This window comes from Morus notabilis, unplaced genomic scaffold, assembly GCF_000414095.1.
Source record: "Morus notabilis unplaced genomic scaffold, ASM41409v2 Scaffold680, whole genome shotgun sequence".
NCBI lineage: Eukaryota > Viridiplantae > Streptophyta > Magnoliopsida > Rosales > Moraceae > Morus > Morus notabilis.
The window spans coordinates 12,392-32,139 of record NW_010367564.1 but is presented as its reverse complement, the minus strand read 5'-3'; the positions used below and the strand labels follow the sequence as shown (position 1 = coordinate 32,139).

The 19,748-nt window shown below is 35.9% G+C and overlaps 2 protein-coding genes across 2 annotated transcripts; both read left to right on the top strand.

Moving 5' to 3' along the window:
- The first annotated feature begins 268 nt into the window (after positions 1–268).
- On the top strand, positions 269–733 carry LOC21391849 (SKP1-like protein 1A). Its single transcript, XM_010112806.1, has one exon. The coding sequence runs from the start codon at positions 269–271 to the stop codon at positions 731–733; it is 465 nt and encodes a 154-aa protein (XP_010111108.1).
- A 7,226-nt stretch (positions 734–7,959) lies between these two features.
- Positions 7,960–9,072, top strand: LOC21391846. The gene is made up of 3 exons (XM_010112803.2): positions 7,960–8,263; positions 8,384–8,907; positions 9,019–9,072. Exons 1-3 carry the CDS (start codon positions 7,960–7,962, stop codon positions 9,070–9,072), a joined length of 882 nt encoding a protein of 293 aa, XP_010111105.2.
- The last annotated feature ends 10,676 nt before the right edge of the window (positions 9,073–19,748 follow it).

The following is a 19,748-nucleotide window of genomic DNA, read 5'->3' as shown; positions in this document are numbered from 1 at the left end:
GAGACGTGTATCTTATTATATGTTGTCGTTTTAATATAACTCTTATCCACTTGACATGATCGTGAATCCTAGTTTGAGAAGGATTCAGAATATCCACTTGAATCCGAGTCTAAGAAGAACTATGATTATATGGCCCCTCAATCTTATACGCCTATATATACACACCTATAATTCTTTCCATTCCACTACCAAAACCCTCCAAACTACTTTCAAGTTTCATCAGCATATAGCCACAAAAAAAATCTTCCCTTCAAGTGAACACACAACCATGTCATCTTCCTCCTCTTCAAGAATTCTAACCCTAAAGACCTCAGACGGCGAGACCTTCCATGTCGACGAGGGAGCAGCGACTAAGCTCGGGTTCTTCAAGAACATGGTGGAGGACGGCTGCGCCGACAGCGCAATAACCGTCCCTCTGGTGGACAACAGAACCATGGCCACGATGCTGGAGTGGTGCAAGAAGCACGCTGACGGGACGGCGACGAGCGACGAGCTCAAGGCTTGGGACGCCGAGCTCGTGAAGGACATGGACCAAGCCGTTCTCTACCGTCTCTTGATGGCGGCAGATTATCTCAACGGGACTGAGTTGGTGGAGCTCTTGACTCAGAAGGTGGCTGACATGATCAAGGGAAATAAGGCCGAGCAGATTCGTGAAATCTTTCGAATTAAGAATGATTTTTCGCCTGAGCAAGAGGAAGAGATCCGCAGGAAGAATGCTTGGGCCTTTTATTAGATTATTAATTTTTGTTTCAAGATTTCCAGATGTTATTCGTCATATTTGTTATAACTAGCTAGCCGATCCATGAACAATAGATACATAACTTCGTACTTTTTTTCCTCTTGGTTAGTTGTATAATTGTTATTCTTATTTATTTTCTGTTGAGCTAAATATAATTTGCCCCTGAGATTATCTGATTTCCAAGTTCTACATACAATGTTTAGTAAGTTTTTAATTATGGTATTAGCTTTTACTTTTAATCGTACCCATTATTTTAAATGAAGGAACCCAAACGAATTAAAAATTCGTATAATGGCTTAACTTAAATTTTAATGATTGAATTAAAATCAATTATAGGCATTGTCTATTGTCTATTTAAAGAACGAAAATAGGAAAAGACATAAATAGATAATATAAAGTACAAAATAATTAAAACGAATATTACAAAGCCTGAACTAGCAGTCATAATTTTAGTTTGATTCATGGTCTTGAAATGAAATCCTAGCTGGACGAGGGAAATATATAATTCTTCCTAATTAATCAAGATTTGTTTAGGACAGCAATATTCTTATTTACTCCAAAAAAAAAAAATAATAGAAAAAAATACGCATAAGAGGAAAGATTGTTATAATACTCCACTTCAACATTTTAGGAATCTATTGGTTAATTAACATCAATCAATTTTACCTAGGGAGTATGAAGTATATAGCATATTTAGAGAAAGTAATTAAAGTAAATTGTTGGTTTTAAAAATAATTGAAGTAAATATCAGTAAAAAAAAAAATGATTACTAGGTAAATGGAAAATTTATGTGGTAGATCTCTCCTTGTTTCTCTCTTGCTCTAGCTGTCTCTCTATCCTCACCACTTTTCTCTCTTTTCTCCTGATGGTGATAGGGGACAGACGGAGAGGAACATGTTGCTTTCACGAAATTATTTAGATAGGACTAACCTAATCTTTCACCTAGTGAGATTTTTGTTGCTTAACTTGTGCCAAAGAGCAAGTTGAGTGCTTGATATTTAGTTTGTCTATGTATTTTCCGCGTTGAGGACACTAGGCGTATATTTTGTTGCCCTTTGTGCGTAATTAGATTATACTACAGGAACAAGTTGCATCTTAGGGTTAAGGGTTATTGTATACCAAGGTCAGTATTGGTTAGAGATGTCAAACGTGCCGTGCCGGGCCGGCACGGCACGCTTGACCCCAGGCCCATTACGAGCTTGGGCTGTGCCTGGCACGACCCTGCACAGTGCAGGGCCGTGCCTGGGCCGGGCCTGAGAAGAAAAACTCAGGCCCGGTCCAGGCCCTTGGCCTTAGTCCATAAGGGCCAGGGCCGGGCCTGGGCCCACGTCCTTCACGGGCCGGCCCCGGCCCTTGTATGTTTTTTTTAAATTTAATTAAAAATATATATCATATGCCCCAAAAGATTGATTTTATTGAATTGACGTAATAGGAGTACACATAAATGACTGTCTCGTTAAAAACCTTGCTAAGTAAAACCCGTGGAGAGATCGGGACAAAACCTTAGTGAAGGAAAAAAGAGTGCAGTAGCTAAGAATAGTAAATTACAAACCTAAGTGCTTTTAGAAGATTCTGGTATTTCTAAGTTAGAAAAATATTCTTGCATCGAATCATCTATGTATTGTTGTTTTCATCTTCTGGCATCTTCCCAGTCTTTAACGCACATTAGTCCCTCCAAGATATCTGGATGCATTATGCTTCTCTTCTCGTCAATAATTCGGTTGCTTGCGCTAAAAGCTTGCTCCGATGTTATCGTTGACACTGGAGTTGTAAGAATGTCACGAGCTATTATGGACAGTGTTGGAAAACGATCGGTCTTGCTCTTCCACCACTGTAAGCTGTCTAGTTTGTCATCATCGATTACAAAATTTGCTTCAAAATATTTGACTAGTTCCGTAGACGCTTGTGTTGAGGACGATCCTGCCATTTTCTATTTCTTCTTCAAGAAACTCCACGACGATCCTTTAGGCCCCGAACTGGTAGTTGATGACGAAGTTCCCTGTTCTTTTTGACCTGTGCTATATTTTGCTTCATACAAACTAAAAACTTTTTCTAACATTTTCTTAGCGTCAATAATACTTAGTTGCATATCTATTTCTAAATTCTCTGCAGTAGTAGTCATCAATGATTCAGTTCCATCTACTTCGCACCTAGGATCTAATATGGTTACCAATGCATATAACATGGGACAACCTGACCAATAACTTTTAAATTTATTTTCCATTAAGTTAACTATATTTCTAAAAAGTTATGTATCCCTATAATAAGAAAATGTTTCTGAAATATTAAATAGTTGATGTAAAGCTAAATGTGTAGTATGATAATAAACTCTAGAAAGTAATTCAGTAGCATTGTAAAAAACTTCTAGAAATTTAAAAAAATACTCAGTAATCTGCCAATCAGGATCGAAAATAAAAATTTGATCGTTCTTACTATTTATGTATGTCATGATAAGCTGTGAATATGGGAGTGCTGCTTTCAACATTAAATATGTTGAATTCCACCTATGTCTCACGTCAGTTGGAAACTTTCCTGGGCGCATCTGGCTGTTCTTGCAATATTGTTTGAATTCTTAGAGCCGAGCTCTAGAACTAGATATGAATGATAATGATTCTCCAATATTTGTAAGATTAGCTGAGATATGTTCAATTCTTGCCTGAACTACTAACTTAATTATGTGACATGCACACCGTTGATGAAAAATTTACCCTCCAAATGCTGGTTTCAAACTACGTTTGAACAGATTAATTGTAGCTGTATTAGCTGACACATTATCAAAAGTAATTGTTAAAATTTTATCTTCTATCCCATAAAACTCAAAAATTTCCATTATTGTATTAAAAATAGCTGTTGCGTTATGAGGGTATGGACATAAATGAAAACTAATTATTCTTTTTTGTAAAGCCCAATCGTCATCAACGTAGTGCACTATGACACATAAATATCCAGTTTTATTGCACCCCTCCCACAGATCAAAAGTGCAAGAGACAGTAGCATTAAAAGTCCTAAAATTATCAACAAGAGATTGTCTCATTGCATAAAAAATTTTCATGCAATCAGAACGAGTTGTGTTTCTACTTACCCGTTTAAATTGTGGGTAAAAGGCTGTCTGGATGAATTCTTTGAACGAGGCATCATCTGCAAAAGAAAGAGGCAATTTGGCACTAGCTAGAAATTTAGCTAGTGTCTCACGAGCACGTTATGCATCGTATGTAAAATTTTGTAACCCCTGTGATGTGAGTGATAGTGTTTGTTGGCAGGAGTCCGCACTCCCACCTTGGTGCAACGGTAAACATACTTTCCAATGTCTATCCAGATGACCAGTACCCCCACCATTTTTATTAGAAAAGTGCTTTTTACAATATTTACATACCGCATGAATTTCTATCTCACATGTTTTTGTATTTGGTCGGGGCTCCTCGGTGAAATGCTGCCATGCCGGAGAAGTTTGCGGTCTTTTTCCTCTACTGCATTCTCCAGCTTCCTCGTTGTGTACTGAAGCATTATCCACCGGAGTATTTTCTGGTTCAGTGGGGGTGGGGGTTAGGGTGGGAGGCATAATTTCATCCTCATAAAATGGCTCATCACCAAGCTCAGGAAGAGCAATGAAACCAGGGAAGTTTGGAGCGGCCATTTCTGAAAATTGATTGAACTTTGTAAATGAAAGAGCTAGAAAATGAATGAACTCGAGAGAAAAGCTTAGAATCAAAATCAAAGAGACAAGTTGAGAGATAGAATGAGAGTGAGATGAGAAGTTGAGAGAATTCTTGTGTGAGATTTATGGTGGAATTAAGGGGTATTTATAGGGGATTTTGGGGTGAATTTCTGGATTTTAGGCTTTTTAGCCGTTGGGCCCTTCGTGGGCAAAACGGGAGGCATGTGACGGGCCAAATGGGAGGCCCATCACGTGCCTCCCGTTTGGGCCCCTGGACCAAATGAAATGGGCCGTTTGATGGGCCGTTTCGCGGGCTTGGGCAGAGTTAAACAAGGGCCGAATCAGGGCTTGGGCTAGGCCGAACAAGGGCCGTGCCGCGGGCCTCCACGTGCTTGGGCCGTGCTTGGGCCGCAGGCTGATAAGCTAAAGCCCAACCCTAACCCATTACACGTGCCGTGCTAGCACGGCTCGTAACAGTAGTGAACCGGGCCGTGCCAAATCTGACACTATTACGGGATGGGCCGGGCCATCCATGGACGGTCCGGCCCATTTGACACCTCTAGTATTGGTGCGTGTATTTTTTTAATTTAGAATACAACTTACCTATTTCAAAAAATATTAATTATAAAATAAGGAAAGTAGCTAATTACGAACGACACAGATGAGCAATCATGAATTAGAGAGATTAGGAACCTTCTATTTGGAACTTGTGGAGGGTGATTTTCAAATGTCAATTTGTATTAAGGGTAATGACTAGTTCATTGAGTGTTAAATGTCCTTGTATAACGAGGTCAGTATTGGTGCATGTATTTTTTTAATTTAGAATACAACTTACCTATTTCAAAAAATATTAATTATAAAATAAGAAAAGTTGTCAATTACGAACAACACAGATGAGCAATCATGAATTAGAGAGATAAGAAACCTTCTATTGTTTTTGGAACTTGTGGAGGGTGATTTCAAATAGTTTATTTGTTTTAAGGGTAATAACTAATTCATTGAGTGTTAATGTTTGATCCATTTGCATAAGGTCAATCTGGCAGATAAGTGATAAAGTAAAGTGTGAAAAATAAAGAGAAATGCTTGAATTTTATAATGGTTCACCTGTAGTCAGAGGGTTACGTCCACTATAGTTTTTGGTTTTTCACTATGTATAGAGAAAATAGTACAAAAAACTTGATAAAAGCTTGAGAGAAACAATAATAGAGGACAAAGAGATAGTTAGGTGGCTCTAGAGCATGTTTCGGAGATAATGCATGACTCGACCCGCAACTATCAACCCACCCGCTTATGCACCATTAGTCGCAGTTGATTGGCTCTATTTGTTGTTGTTGGCTTAATTTGATATTGAGTCTGAGTGGTCTTCTAGCTTGTTTTGGGTTGCTGAGTCCATCTGAGAGGTCTCTTTGGTAGATGGTCCCCAAGTCTAGTAGACTCTAAGTATCATATTTGATAATGCATCAGCTGTCAGACTTCAATTACAGCTAATTTTATGTGAGAGCTTTTTATTGTAGCAAAAAAATTAAATGTGACTGTTTCTGAAAGTTTTTTACTGTAACAAAACTCAAATCGGTGAAATAAACGGAGTCTAAGAATACTTCAAGTTTGAACTCAACTTTGCATATTTAATAAACAAAAATATTGAAGAAAAAAAAAAAGACAAATATGTTTTAGAAAAAATGGGTGTTGGAAAATAGATTTATTTTTTTCTTCGAAAAGCGATTAACTTCCAATTGCTTGGGAGTACAAAAATCACTTCAAGAAAAACGTAAAAACACAAAAAATGCCCATGTAGTCTTCTGCTCTGCTGCTTCCCGGTGTCAAAAAAAAAAAAAAAAACACTAAAAAAAGGGGTCCTTTTCTAAAATGTTAGTGGAATTTACTTTTCTAAAAGAAAATTTGAAACCCTTTATTTTTTTCGTGGTGAGAGAAAGAAAAAGACTACAGTCTTCCTCTTTATCTTTTCTTTCTCTACTTTCCTGCTCTCTTTTTTATTTTTGTTGATTATTTTTATCTTAAAGCTCATATAGTAGATACCTGTGGAATGGGAAGAATGGAAAGAAGGTCTACGACGATCAGATTCCAAGAAATCCTGCCACTCTTAACCAAATGAATACCTATTTTCTTAATTTCCGAATTTGGCGGCTCTCGTCTTTTTTCCACCTTGTAAGCTTTGGCAATGTTATAGACGATATCCATAACGTAAATTAGGTCAAAAATAAATCTCCAAACTAGAGCCAAAACCCTCAACTTCTTGTCCAACTCAAAGCACTTGTGCTCCTGATCGATAGTTGGAATGTACAAGAACAAAGGGTCCAGTGACACTGCAATCACACATGCCAACACAATTATCTTATTCCACATTGGTTGGAACCCCTCTTGCTCCACAATCTCCATTAATACCCTAAACTATTCGTCAGAGAGAGAGAGGGGGGGTTTCTTCTTCAGAGAGAGAGAGAGAGAAACTTCAGAGAGAGAGAGAGAGAGGGGTTTCTTCTTCATTGCCTTCTCCTCAACCAAAGGCCACCGATTTCCTTGCAGGTATGTTCTTCATTGCCAAATTTTGTTAATGTTCTCTTTGAAATGGTAGCTTCCTTCTCATCCTGTTAGTATTAGAAGTTTAAGGGAAAAATGTGAGTTATTTATCCGTTTAGTTTGCTCATTTAGATTTTTAATTTGATTTAAGATATGATTTTATATGAGAGTTTTTTATTATAGTAAAAAAATTTAATATAATTATTTCTAAGTTTTTTACTTTAACAAAATTCAAATTCTAAATTCGAATCGGTAAAATAAACGAAACTTACAATTTACACAATTTTTTAAACCTAAACTATTCATTTTTATTTTTATTTTTTATTTTTTTCCTCATAAGGGTCAATTCACTTCTAAATATTCCAGTGTGAGCTTTTGGGAAAGCAGAGAGTATTCGTTTTTATTTTTATTTTTATTTTTTTTCTCATAAGGGTCAATTTGCTTCTAAATATTCCAGTGTGAGCAGTGTGAGCTTATATTCCAGTGTGAGCAGTGTGAGCTTTTGGGAGAGAGAGAGAGAGAGAGAGAGAGAGAGAGAGAGAGAGAGAGAGAGGGTTTCTTCAAGAGTACAAATGCCCAGATGGGTTTTTGAATTCGAAGAAATTAGGGTTTATGTTGGGAGAATCCATCACTTTAGATAAATAACGGATCACAGTTTTCCCATCTGTATATCTTATTATAGAAACAATACAAGTGGGGTTTTTAATTCAACGGTTCATGTTTGTTTACTTTGGAGGGATGAAATAAACTTTTTTGCTTCTTTTTTTTCCTTCTTTAACTAAGTTGGCACATTTAGTTTCCTTGAATACATTCTTTTTTTTTTTTATATATATATTTAAAAAAAAATAGTTTGGAAGCAGAAATGGCGGAGCTTTCTTCCAATCTGCCAAAGGAAATATTGGTGGAGATCATGACCTTGCTGCCTCCTGAGCTTCTAATACGATTGAAGTGCCTCTCGAAGACATGGTATGTCTTTATCAATGCTCTCATCAAAGACCCGACATTCGCGGCTAAGCATCTCCGAAATCGCATGTCCTCTACATACATAGTTTTACGCTCTGTCGGGACAACACCACCCTGCAAACCAGAGTTAAAGTTGCTAAATGTATCAAGTGATGACAATGTTGATGACCCTATTGATTTTGTCTCCAAAGATTTATTTTCGGTCCTTATTCCGGAGGAATATGTTGGCATAGGTTTGAATAGGATATATCACTGTAATGGCATCTTTTGCCTATATGATTGTGTTATGGCTTATGATACCATCACTCTATTCAATCCAGCAATTAAGGAATCCAAGCGTCTGCCAAAATCAAATTTTGCTGGTGCTCTTGGTATGTCAAGCCTAGCAGTGGGATTCGGCTACGATTCAAGAGCTAATGACTACAAGTTTGTTAAATTTGGGTTTGACTATTCTTAGAAGTTACAAGCTGAGGTATACTGTCTGAGTACAGATACTTGGAGAGAAATCAATTTTAATATTGAAGTTGACGATTTATTTTCCTTTTCTACTGAATACATCAATGGAGTTTTCTTTTGGCTTGTTGAGACACCCGATTACATGATTATTTCTTTTGATATGTGCGATGAGGTATTTCATAGCATATCGATACCGGGTGATCATCAATCTGCATCATCAAGGCCGATGCTTGGATTGTGGAATGAATCTCTTGCTGTGATTTATACTTTCTATGCTGAGGATGATGATTCGATATTCAGCGAAATATGGGCAATGGACAACTGCTATGAAAGTGTTAATGGTTCTTGTTCTTGGAACAAAGTTTATACTTTTGAGCCTCTATTGGACTTGAGGGGACTAGGATCCTTTCGGAACAATTTGTTTGTCATAAGAAATTCAGGGGGCAGTTTGTTCTCTTACAATTTCCGAAGCCAGAAGTTTAGAGAGATCGTCATTGATAGGTCGAACCATATTATATATTGGAGTCTTTCATATGTGAAGAGTCTGGTTTCAATGCAAGTGAGGGGCCAAAACTTACATTGAGGTGGCTTTCTTATTTCATCTTTTCTTGTGTAAAAACGTGGTGCTTGCAAATTTTCATGCGTCTATTTTTATGTTCTGATGATACAGATGCATAACGGAGTTACGTGGAGGGTTGGTCCCCTTAGATGCATTGGCATGTAGAAACATATATAATTCAGGATCATGTAGAAATGGCATTTTCATCTCTATATTTCGCGAAATGATGGGATTGTCATGGAAAATAGATGTATGCTCTGGTGTTTAAATTTGTGTGGAAGATTTTATTTGTTTTTTTCTTCAATCTCTTTGTTGTTTTTGTCTTTAATGTTATGCATCCTAATTTAGTGGCCAGTTCATTGTTGTGATAAATGTAGGAGTCACATATGAATATAGTTGTGTGTTGGAAGAGTGTTCTTAACTGTCCTGTTCAAACATATAGATTAGAAGGTTTAAAAGGCATCTGGAAAAGAATAAGAGTAACCTGGATGATGGATGAGAAATTCTAAAGGAACTGATGTAGTCTCAGAGATGGATTGTTGGTATTCATAACTAACCTAATTCGGTCTTTACATTTTAACTGGTCTTTGGAGAGGAGAGAAATGGCATTCACCTGTATCAAAGTAAACACGTGCATATGTTCTGATTTTATTTTTCTTTTTTCTTTTTTAATGATTCGAAGAATTCTGTTACTTTTTCTTCTTCTTTTTTTTCGTCCCCTTATTTTTGCTGAGAATTAAGACAGTGCCATTCAGTGCACCGGTAGAATTATTCTTTAGACTATAGCGGCAGATTATGTGGCGTCATTAGGCAGTGTTTTTGCTTGTTATTTGGGTCAGTAGAAGAAGATAAAGTAAAAGATAACGAATTTTTAGTAAGTGATTGTAATCACGTTTTTAAGAAAAAATACTCAAAAAATTTCATGTGTTTTGTCAAAATACCACTTTGGTTCTCTTGTTATTCAAATGTTTAAAACACTCATTGCGTTTATTTAAAAAATAAAAAAAAAAGAAAGAAAGAAAAAAGCATGCTCTTCTCAATCTGTATTAAATCTTATTTTAGATATGATTTAACTAAAAAGCTAAATAAAAAAATTTAAAAATCCTCAAATAAATGTTCCTATAAAAAATGCTTCAATTATTTTGAGAGTTTTTCATTTTTTATGATTGATTTTATTCAACCATTTAATTTAATAATGTTTTAAATTGTATTTAATAAAGATTGGGAAGGATAATTTTGCTATTTAAAAAAATTAAATTGTTTCAATGGGCATTTTGGATATTTGCATAATAAGAGCGGTGAAAAAGATATTTTGACAAAATACAAAGAGTGTTTTGGGCATAATCCCTATTTTTAAAAGAGTTTAAGTGGATCAAAATGTTCTTTTAAATGTTTTAGTGAGCCATAAAAATTATACAATAAAGTTTATAATGTTTTAATTTATTATGTCTTATTAAAACTATTGTACAAGTTTCGAAATCTACCTTGTAAGGGTTTTTTTTCACCAAAATATCAATATTTTCTCCAAATTTCGCTACAAATCTAGCGTATCGATATTTCCGTCTGTAGCAATATTGCATCACTGGAAGAAAATGAAAGAAAAATAATATAATATAATATAATAAAATAAGAGAATTTCTATAGTAGGAACTATTATTTTTGCTACCAATATAAATAATTATTTTAACTGTTGGATTAATTTTTTGTGATAATTTATTTTATGAGTGTTTATTCTAAAAATTTTCATTTATACTGTAGTTTAAATCGTTGAAAAATTAATCCTACAGCTCAAATAGCAGCATCGACCAGAAATAAAAAGAGAGTTTCTACCATAATTTCTTCATATTCGTGGTAAATCACTTGATGGTTTTGGATTAATCACTTATTAACTAACAAATATTACTAAATCAAGATTTATTATTAAGCCAAAGCAGTTTATAAAAAATTCACTTAAAACATATTTTAAATAGCATATTGCATTGTTGCATGCTAATGCTATGTTTCGTTGAAGTGATGGAAAATAGAAAGGAATGGTAAGTAAAATACTTAAATGAAAGAAATAAAATAATAGAAGGGTGATTTTCTTTTGTATTGTTTGGTAGAAAAAAAAGAAAGTGAAAAGAAAATATCAAATCTAATATATTTTATAATAACACCCTTGTACAAACAAAAATATAGTGAATGCGTTAAGGTTAAAATAATTATTTTATAACCCACTTACTTATCAAATTTGTTCCCTCTTTTCTTTCCAAATATGGAAGGATTAGAAAATGGTGGGCCATGAGGATTTACTTATTTTCTAACCCATTTCCTTTGTATCAAATAACCAAAGATTTAATTTTTCTCTCCAAAATCCTGATTACTTTTCTCGCCTCATTTGTCCACACTATAAAACATAGCTAAACTATTTGTCTTTCACATAATAGACCGTGGACTTTTAATTTTAACAATATTCTCTCTAAAATTTAAAATTAGTAGCAATTGAGGGTCAATAATTAATGAATGTTATTAAATTGATTGTTTAAAATACGAGATCTGTATATGAAAATTAAAAACTATCATTTTTCAAACTATGTCACGTCAACATTTCGCATTGATTGGGAACAATTAAATAGTAAAAGGGCACAAACATAAAAGGTTGAATAACAAAACAATATAGCAATAATGAATGTTATTACACAACAGAGTAAGATAATATCTGAGTATGGACTGAGAGGAAATCCAACTCCCAGTTTAAGTAATGAACATGATTTTTGAGAATGGTGAGAGTGATTGTATGAGAGTAAACTTGTCCTTCTGTAGGGTTATAGGTGTGGTGTTGGCAAATCTAAGTTGTGATCATTATCTAATGTAGTCTTGTTTCAAATAATTTGACTATGCTTGTAAGTGCACAAGTCGTACAAGTAATAAAGTGGTCCGAAGACCGATATCGTCCCACGAGGATTGACGTTAAGAATGTAAACTAACTATTGTGATTATCATATCTTAACTTTATCTAAGCGATCAAATTTGGATGTGATGAACTCAAAGAAAAACTAAAATAAAGGAAAACTAAATCAAAAGGAAAGATGACGGTAATGAATAACACGTGCTGAAATAAAAACGGAAAATCAATATAATGAAAATGCTAGGGTCTTGACTTCACTCTATTGCGATTATGTTTCTCCGTGGTAATGTGTCTAACCTAACTCAACGTTCTCAAGAACCTAGAGTGATGTGTATCCTTATACCCTCTCTCGAGTGCCACATAAAGAATGTGTAGGTGATATCAAGCCTATATCTCTATACAACTATTCATCCCTACCTTCATTAAGTTCCACTCTAAAAACAATTCCTGGAATTCCACTTCTCAATTTCACAACCTAAAATTGTTCCGGTTACCTAGGTAATGTTTATCTCTCGATCTCACACCAACCTAAGTTGTTCTATCCGTTTCTTGATTGCTTGTACGTTCCTCTCTCGAGTATTAATCCTCACAATAAAAATCTGCCCAATTCAAAATCTCATAAAGCATAACAATATGTAAATCATAGATTTTGCAGCAATAATTCAAAATAGAACACGAAAGAAATGAACAGTTTTAATTAAATGCACATTAAAACGTCGAAACAATAATCACAAATAGAGATTCATCTAAACCCTAACAAATAAGAAAATTAGCCACACATCATGTGGCTCACAGTCTCAAAACAATATTCAAAATCTAGAGAAATACAAGAAGAAAGAGAAGAAAGAACGCTTGGAATTCTTGAAGAACTGCTCCAATCTCCAATCCTCTCCGATTCAGTTTTTCTCTTTTTGAAACCCTTTTTTTCTTCCTTCCCTTCAGTTTTCGGCCTCTCCTCCTTATATTTCACGTCCAACACATCCCCAAGAAGCTAATTTTCACTTTCCATAAAAGTCCTTGCACCAAACTAGGGCAAAACGCGTGTTTCTAATAAAATCGGGTAAATCAGGCGACATATCCCCTAGAATAGGCGACATATCGCCTAAATGAGGCGACATATCTCCACAAAGGAGGTGACATATCGCATCCCTCTCTGGTCCTTCGCACAGGTTTGCTCAATTTTGCTCCTTTTCGAGTCGCACCGCCATCTGAAGGCACCATATCACCTCGTTCTCTGTCTTTTTGATCCAAAATGCCTCAAAACTCAGCGATTTCACCCTTTCCTACACACTCAAGGGAAAGTCATCAAATCCACATAACAACTTGAGGAAAAACACGCCAAAACTAGCTAAAGGAGTAACGAATGAGCGCATAAATTACGCACTCATCAGTATGGTATGCTTTAACGTGGATAAGGTGACTATTTATAAGCAGTTAATATTGGCTAACAAGGTAGTATAAATACAGGGTTGATGTAACGTCCCAATTTTGTATGAAGGAATTGTAAGAGAAATGACAAAAGAATTTAAGGATTAAATTGTAAGGCTTTGAGGACCGCATTGTAAGGCTTTGAGGACCGCCAGCCAAGCCACTAAGCCCATGCTCCCTTAAGACACGTTGGGAGGCTAAGGGGGCAATGAGGAGAAATTCATGTGTCTTCCACTCTCTCTTTCTCATCTCCATGTCCGACTCTCTCTCTCTCCCTTTGCGTTTTTCTTTTTCCCTTGATTCAATATCCATCTTCCACAAAGGGCTACAGCAATTCTTTGAAGTGAAGAGGTGGTTTGAGCAAGGATTCAAGGTAGGGTTTTTCACTTTTGTTGTCTAATCCGAAAATTTGATTTTTGCTTTGATGTTTTTCCTTCGCTTAGCGGCTGGATTCTGTGGGTTTTAATGTTAAAACCTGATTTGGTTTTAGAAAAGTTGAACCTTGAGCTTCCCTCAAAACCCCATTTTCGGATTCCTTCAAAGGCCCAACTTTTAACATGCAAATTTGAGCTCAAAGTGAAGTTCTTCTATACTTTTGGTCTCCGAATCTTAGAATTTTGTTAATTTTTGTTGATAGTAGTGTGGTTTAGAGGAGCTCCCTTGGGTCTAAGTTGTGAATGAAAAGTATTGAAGGTTTGATGAAAGAGTTATATGCCTTAGGTGTTCAATCTATGACTTTCACGAGGATCCCAGCGGCAGCCTAAAGAAAAGTATAAAACTGTACTTTCTTGATGACTTTTTATTTTTTTTTGTTAGGATCTTAAACTAGACATCTTAAACTTTTTATAGCCATAAGAATCACCTCAAATGGACAACTATAACTCAAGTTATGACTTTTTAAAGTTAGGATTAGTGGCTGGTTTTTCTGCAGAAAAACCAGCAAAATTTGATCTGGCTTATCATATTTTTGGAAACTTTAACGGATCCAAAATTAAGTTGTGATATCTCTTTAGAAAGCCCTAGATGTCTACTTTGTTTGGGTTCTAGTTTTATAATTTTTGAGACTACACAGAATACTTTGTGAATATTCTCGTAGCAGTCGTAAAACTATCATTTTCAGAAATTAGTAAAACAAAGAACTGAGGGTATTACTTTTTAAAATGGGAGTGCTGCACATAAACTACCTTTGCAACCATTTAGAACAGGTTATTAGTGACGTGTGAAAGTTGAAATCACCTCATTTGGAGTTTTGTAGCACAAGTTGTGCGTATAGGAAGTTTCATATAGAAACTTTCTAAAAACTGTCAAAAACGGAAAAAAACAGAATTATAATTTTGTGGAAACTATTTTTAAGGTACTTAGAGATATCGGATTGAGACATATGATAGCTCGTTGGAAAGATATACATGTCTACTTTGTTTTGAAGTTAATTCTGGAATTGTTAAAGATAAAGAGAATATCTTATGAATTTTCTTCTAAAGATGGATGAATCTGTGAAATTCCAGTTTCAGGGGAATGTGATTATGAATTAGAAATTAATTTATGGTTGAGCTATTGAGCTCTAATAACGATGGCCAACTTGTTTATTTTGGACAATAGAAAGGCAAACGAACAAGGGAATCGAAGAGGGTTAAACTTGGATTTTGCTAAGCAACTCAGGTAAGTAGAGCATGACTTCTCTGCAGCACTTGTAAACTTTGTTTGATAGACTTTCTGTGGAATGTCTAGTATGTTATTATGTAAATTTTTATGACATTGTCAATGTGTATGCTTTGTGAAGGCATGCTTATGTTAATATATCGTGCACAAAGTAGAGCATCACATGAATTACTAGGTTGCTTGTGATTGAACACATAATAGCATGCATGATAGGCCAGTACTTCCAAGTCCTCAAAGGACTGCTATTGTGATATGATGATTGATGGAATTGTGATTGAGTCATGCAAGTCTCTCGAGTCAAGTGGGTAATGACAGAGACTATGTTGTGATATTGAGATTGTGATTTTGAATGCGCTGGCCATTCCCTCGAGCCATGTGGGTGATGACGGGGAACTTGATATTATGATTTGAGAAATTGGCATGTGGTCAGATTGTAAAAAGCCGGCGGCAGTACCGGGAGGGCCCTAGTGATATATAGTGCACATGCATAAAGTGTAGGAATTGATTGTCATAAGTTACCTAGGATGCTGTGATGCATACGTATGTTAAAGTAAGATTGTGTAATTGTAGCTCTACTTACTGAGACTAAAGCTCATTAAAGTTTGTTATGTGCTGTAGGAAAAGGTAAGAACAAAGCAAAACAGTAAGTATGGGAGCTGGCTTCGTTGACCGTTGTACATATGGTTGGACCGAAGAAGCTGCACACAGATTATTTTAGATTTGTAAACATATATATTTTGGAGTTAAGCTCATAAACCTTGGATGACTGTATAATTTTAATTGTGGCTAAAAAAATTGATAGGGAAGGGGTATTAACAAAATTTTGTTTAAGAAAAAAAAAAAAAAAATTGAAACACCATAGTTTTCACATAAGTGACAAGTGAAGGTCAGTGATTGTGGCACGTCCTTAGATTTGAATTAATAGTAAGGAAATAAAGCTTGGAAGGAGATGGTATAAAAGGGGTGTCACAACTGGTCGTATCATAGCTAGAGTTTAGTCGTTTTTGTAGACAACTCCATATGTACAAGTCACGAAGACGGCGAGACTGCTCACTGTAAGTTGTGTATTTCGTGAATTTTATGTTTATGAGTATATGATTCCTGAAAATTTAACGTGCATAGGTTAAAGAAATAGTTGCCTTATGTCTGAGCCAAGTCATAGACAAGTAGAAGCTCAATCGAGCCGACAATCAAATACTGAGGTAACTAGTGGATCTCGAATAACAACTAGTGAAGTGACATACTACGGAAACGTGGTTGAGGCGGCGAAACCTCCAACGTTCTCGGATGAGGAGAACACTATAACAGTGGAAAATTGGACCACTCGGATGGCCATAATTTTTCGTGTGCACAACATTCTCCACAAGTTTAGGGCAAGGATAGAGGCTATATATTTAAGGGAATACCCAGCCGTTTGGTGGGAGATTTTCCAAGATGAAATAATGAAAGAGATGACATGGAATAGGTTTCGGTTTGCAATAGAAAGACAATTTAGCCAAAACTTGGGAGGTTCTCTCTGGGAGAGAAGAAAGCTTGAAAGTTTCACTTATAGTGACACTGAATACCTAGGAGTCTAGAGATGGAATTGTGATTGAGCTGCGCAAGTCTCTCGAGCCAAGTGAGTAATGACAGAGATTATGTTGTGATATTGAGATTGTGATTTTGAATGCGCTGGCCGTTCCCTCGAGCCATGTGGGTGATGACGGGGAACTTTATATTGTGATTTGAGAAATTGGCATGTGGTCAGATTGTAAAAAGCCGGCGGCAGTACTGGGAGGGCCCTAGTGATATATAGTGCACGTGCATAAAGTGTAGGAATTGATTGTCATAAGTTACCTAGGATGCTGTGATGCATACGTATGTTAAAGTAAGATTGTGTAATTGTAGCTCTACTTACTGAGCCTAAAGCTCATTAAAGTTTGCTCTGTCTTGTAGGTAAAGGTAAGAACAAAGCAGAACAGTAAGCAGGCGCGAGCTGGTTGGACCGAATAAGCTGCACACATATTATTTTGAATTTGTAAACATATATATTTTGGAGTTAAGCTCATAAACCTTGGATGACTGTATAATTTTAATTGTGGCTAGAAAACTTAATAGGAATGGTGTATTAACGAAATTTTGTTTAAGCAAAAAAAAAAAATTTAAAACACCATAGTTTTCACATAAATGACAAGTGAAGGTCAGTGATTGTGGCACGTCCTTAGATTTGAATTAATAGTAAGGAAATAAAGCTTGGAAGGAGATGGTATAAAAGGGGTGTCACAGTTGACTTGTACAATGTTGGAAAAAACAATCTTGTAAAGATAACTGAGGTTGCACAACCTTGTATGGAGTGCAAGGCTCACTGTCTAAACGAGGTTCACTATTTGAACAAGGTTGAGACAAGAAGGTAGATCTTAACATTTATTTCAAACAAAGTTCACCATTCACGGACTTGGAAAAACAAGGTTGATTTTTTACATTCCCAATCACCTCACCAGATTAAGTATTGTTGGATTAAATAACACCAATTCATCCTCAAACATTTTCCACTCATTACCGATTTCACCCATTGGATCAGTTTTCCTCATAAACATTTGGCCCCTACGTGATAAAAAAGAAGAAGACGTTTTCTTTTCTTTAGTGTGCATAACTTACAAGCTCCAATCCACCATCTGCTTCATTATATAAATAGGAGATTGGGCTATTTTTTAACTCCTCATCTTGCAACTACTGTAACCATGCCTTCCTCAGATAACCATCCCTTACGGCCAGACCAACCAATAGAACTAATGGATTTTGATCTATTTTATGGGGTTCAGGGTGATTTAGAGACACTTCCTCCTTATCATTTATGCTTCATTAACAATCTTAGAGAGTATGTTGCGTCCTTAGAGTATGACATTCTCAATGTAAGACAGTCTCGTGACGCATTATACTATGAGTATCATACTCTTCGTCATCAAAATTATGACAAGGTTCAAGAGATGGAAAGCATGAAGCTATTGTCACTTTTAATGCTGGTTTGTTCTATGCTCATGCTGCATTTTCTAGAAAGGTGAATGTGTTATAACCCTTGGGTAGAACTCATCCCAAAAGTTAGCTTGTAGGGAGAGGGTGCCCAAGTGGTTATAAATCCACATGCTAAGCTCATACTTTAGCAATGTAGAACTTAACCAGGATCCTAACATACTACCACGCTTCCGACACCGACGTCCACGGCGGCCCACTCTGGATGGCCTACTCTGACCTTTCTAGGTCGCCCCTTCCCAGGTCGCCCCTTTCGCAACGTGGGCCTGAGGAGGGGCATGCTTTGATACCAATTGTTATAATCCTTGGGTAGAACTCATCACAAAAAACTAGCTTATAGGGAGAGGGTGCCCAAGTGGTTATAATCCTACGTGCTAAGCCCATACTTTAGTAATGTGGAACTCAACCAGGATCCTAACAGAATGAAGTAAGGGCACTATGTGTTCAGTACAAAAGAAACATAGAATCCTTGAAGATAGAAGTTCAGAGGTCGTTTCGCTGCTATTAGGATGCGAGAGATTCCATGTCGACGTTGCTTCTCCGAACCCCTATGATGATATTGCCCTTTTCCTGCCAATGTTTAGAAAATGCCCCTTCGAGACAGGTGGAGCTTGCGCAGGGACATCAACCCTTTAGGCAAAAGAAAAGTTGGTTCTTGCATGTTATGCATGGAGTACAGCTTCTTTTGAATAATGTTCTTCCTATTTCCTTTGTTAAGTTGTTTCCACTGGCTTTTTTTTCTTCACTCCTGTAAATTTTTTTTTAAAAAAAGTTCTGCAAGCCAACTATTGGCAAGGAGTGTGATGACCAATAATAATTGTTGAGTACTGTGGGTTTTTCTTTTTTAAAAAAAAAAAACAACCAAAAACAAAAACTTCATCAAGCTAACTATTGGCCAAGGAATGTAATGGCATAGAATAGATGTGCTTTTTAAGTGTTTTAGCACTTATCTCAATGCCTTTTCTTTTGCACCCTCTTTTTTTTCTTCCACAATTGCAAAGGTTCTTTTTTTCCAACCTTGTGCAAATGATACGTAGTTACCTACCGGCGAATATCTCAATAATTTTTCTTATGTTCCCCTCTTTTCGACCTTACAAGAAAAAAGTTACCATGGCCCGCCCCCTAACTTCTTACTCCTTTTTTTCTTTTTTCTGAAAAAGAAAAACTTCTTTTTTGAAAGCTAAGGTATCTTAATAAATACTTAAAAAAAATAAAAAAATAAAAAAAAAATCACAAATTAAATGCCATCTTTCTCCCATGCCAATCAAGATCATTAGACCAATTCCCTGATGGTCTGGTTACGGCCTTTAGCCATTTAGAAGACGACTTTCTTGGTTTGTTTGGTTGCGCATCAACTATAAGAGCACCCAACTTGCGTTCATGGGTTGTCAAACAATTTCTTTTCCCCTCATTTGTGTTTTTGATCATAGAAACAACAACAGATCATTAATTTTTTTTTTTTTTTTTTTTTTTTTTTTTTTTTTTTTTTTATAAAAAAGCAAGTTCTCTTTTATTATAAGTAAAGAGAAAGGCTTTTCACTTTTCGGAGTTTGTGTGGCTCACGAAAATATATGAAATGAATGAATTCTTTTGGAGAAGAGTTTAATAAAAACCTTTGACAAGGGCTACTCTGAGGCAATGAAATTTCTGTGTAGGATGAATCAAAAAGAATGGCTATCGTGTCACTGTTGTCATCCATGTGGATAGAGAGTTCAACCAAATTACGCCAGAGGTGCAACGCAAACATTATTAGTAATGGATGGGGACCAATCGCTCCATGTATAATTGTTCATGAGTTCATCAAGTTTTTTATTTTGTACCTTTCCCATATATATATATATATAATATCACATGTATA

Excerpts from the sequence above, each read along its gene's own strand:
- LOC21391846 (XM_010112803.2), top strand. The coding sequence starts at position 7,960 with ATGTCCTCTACATACATAGTTTTACGCTCTGTCGGGACAACACCACCC. Across the intron at positions 8,264-8,383 it reads AAATTTTGCTGGTGCTCTTG|ATACTTGGAGAGAAATCAAT; the intron begins GTATGTCAAGCC and ends GTCTGAGTACAG. Across the intron at positions 8,908-9,018 it reads AGAGTCTGGTTTCAATGCAA|ATGCATAACGGAGTTACGTG; the intron begins GTGAGGGGCCAA and ends CTGATGATACAG.
- LOC21391849 (XM_010112806.1), top strand. The coding sequence starts at position 269 with ATGTCATCTTCCTCCTCTTCAAGAATTCTAACCCTAAAGACCTCAGAC.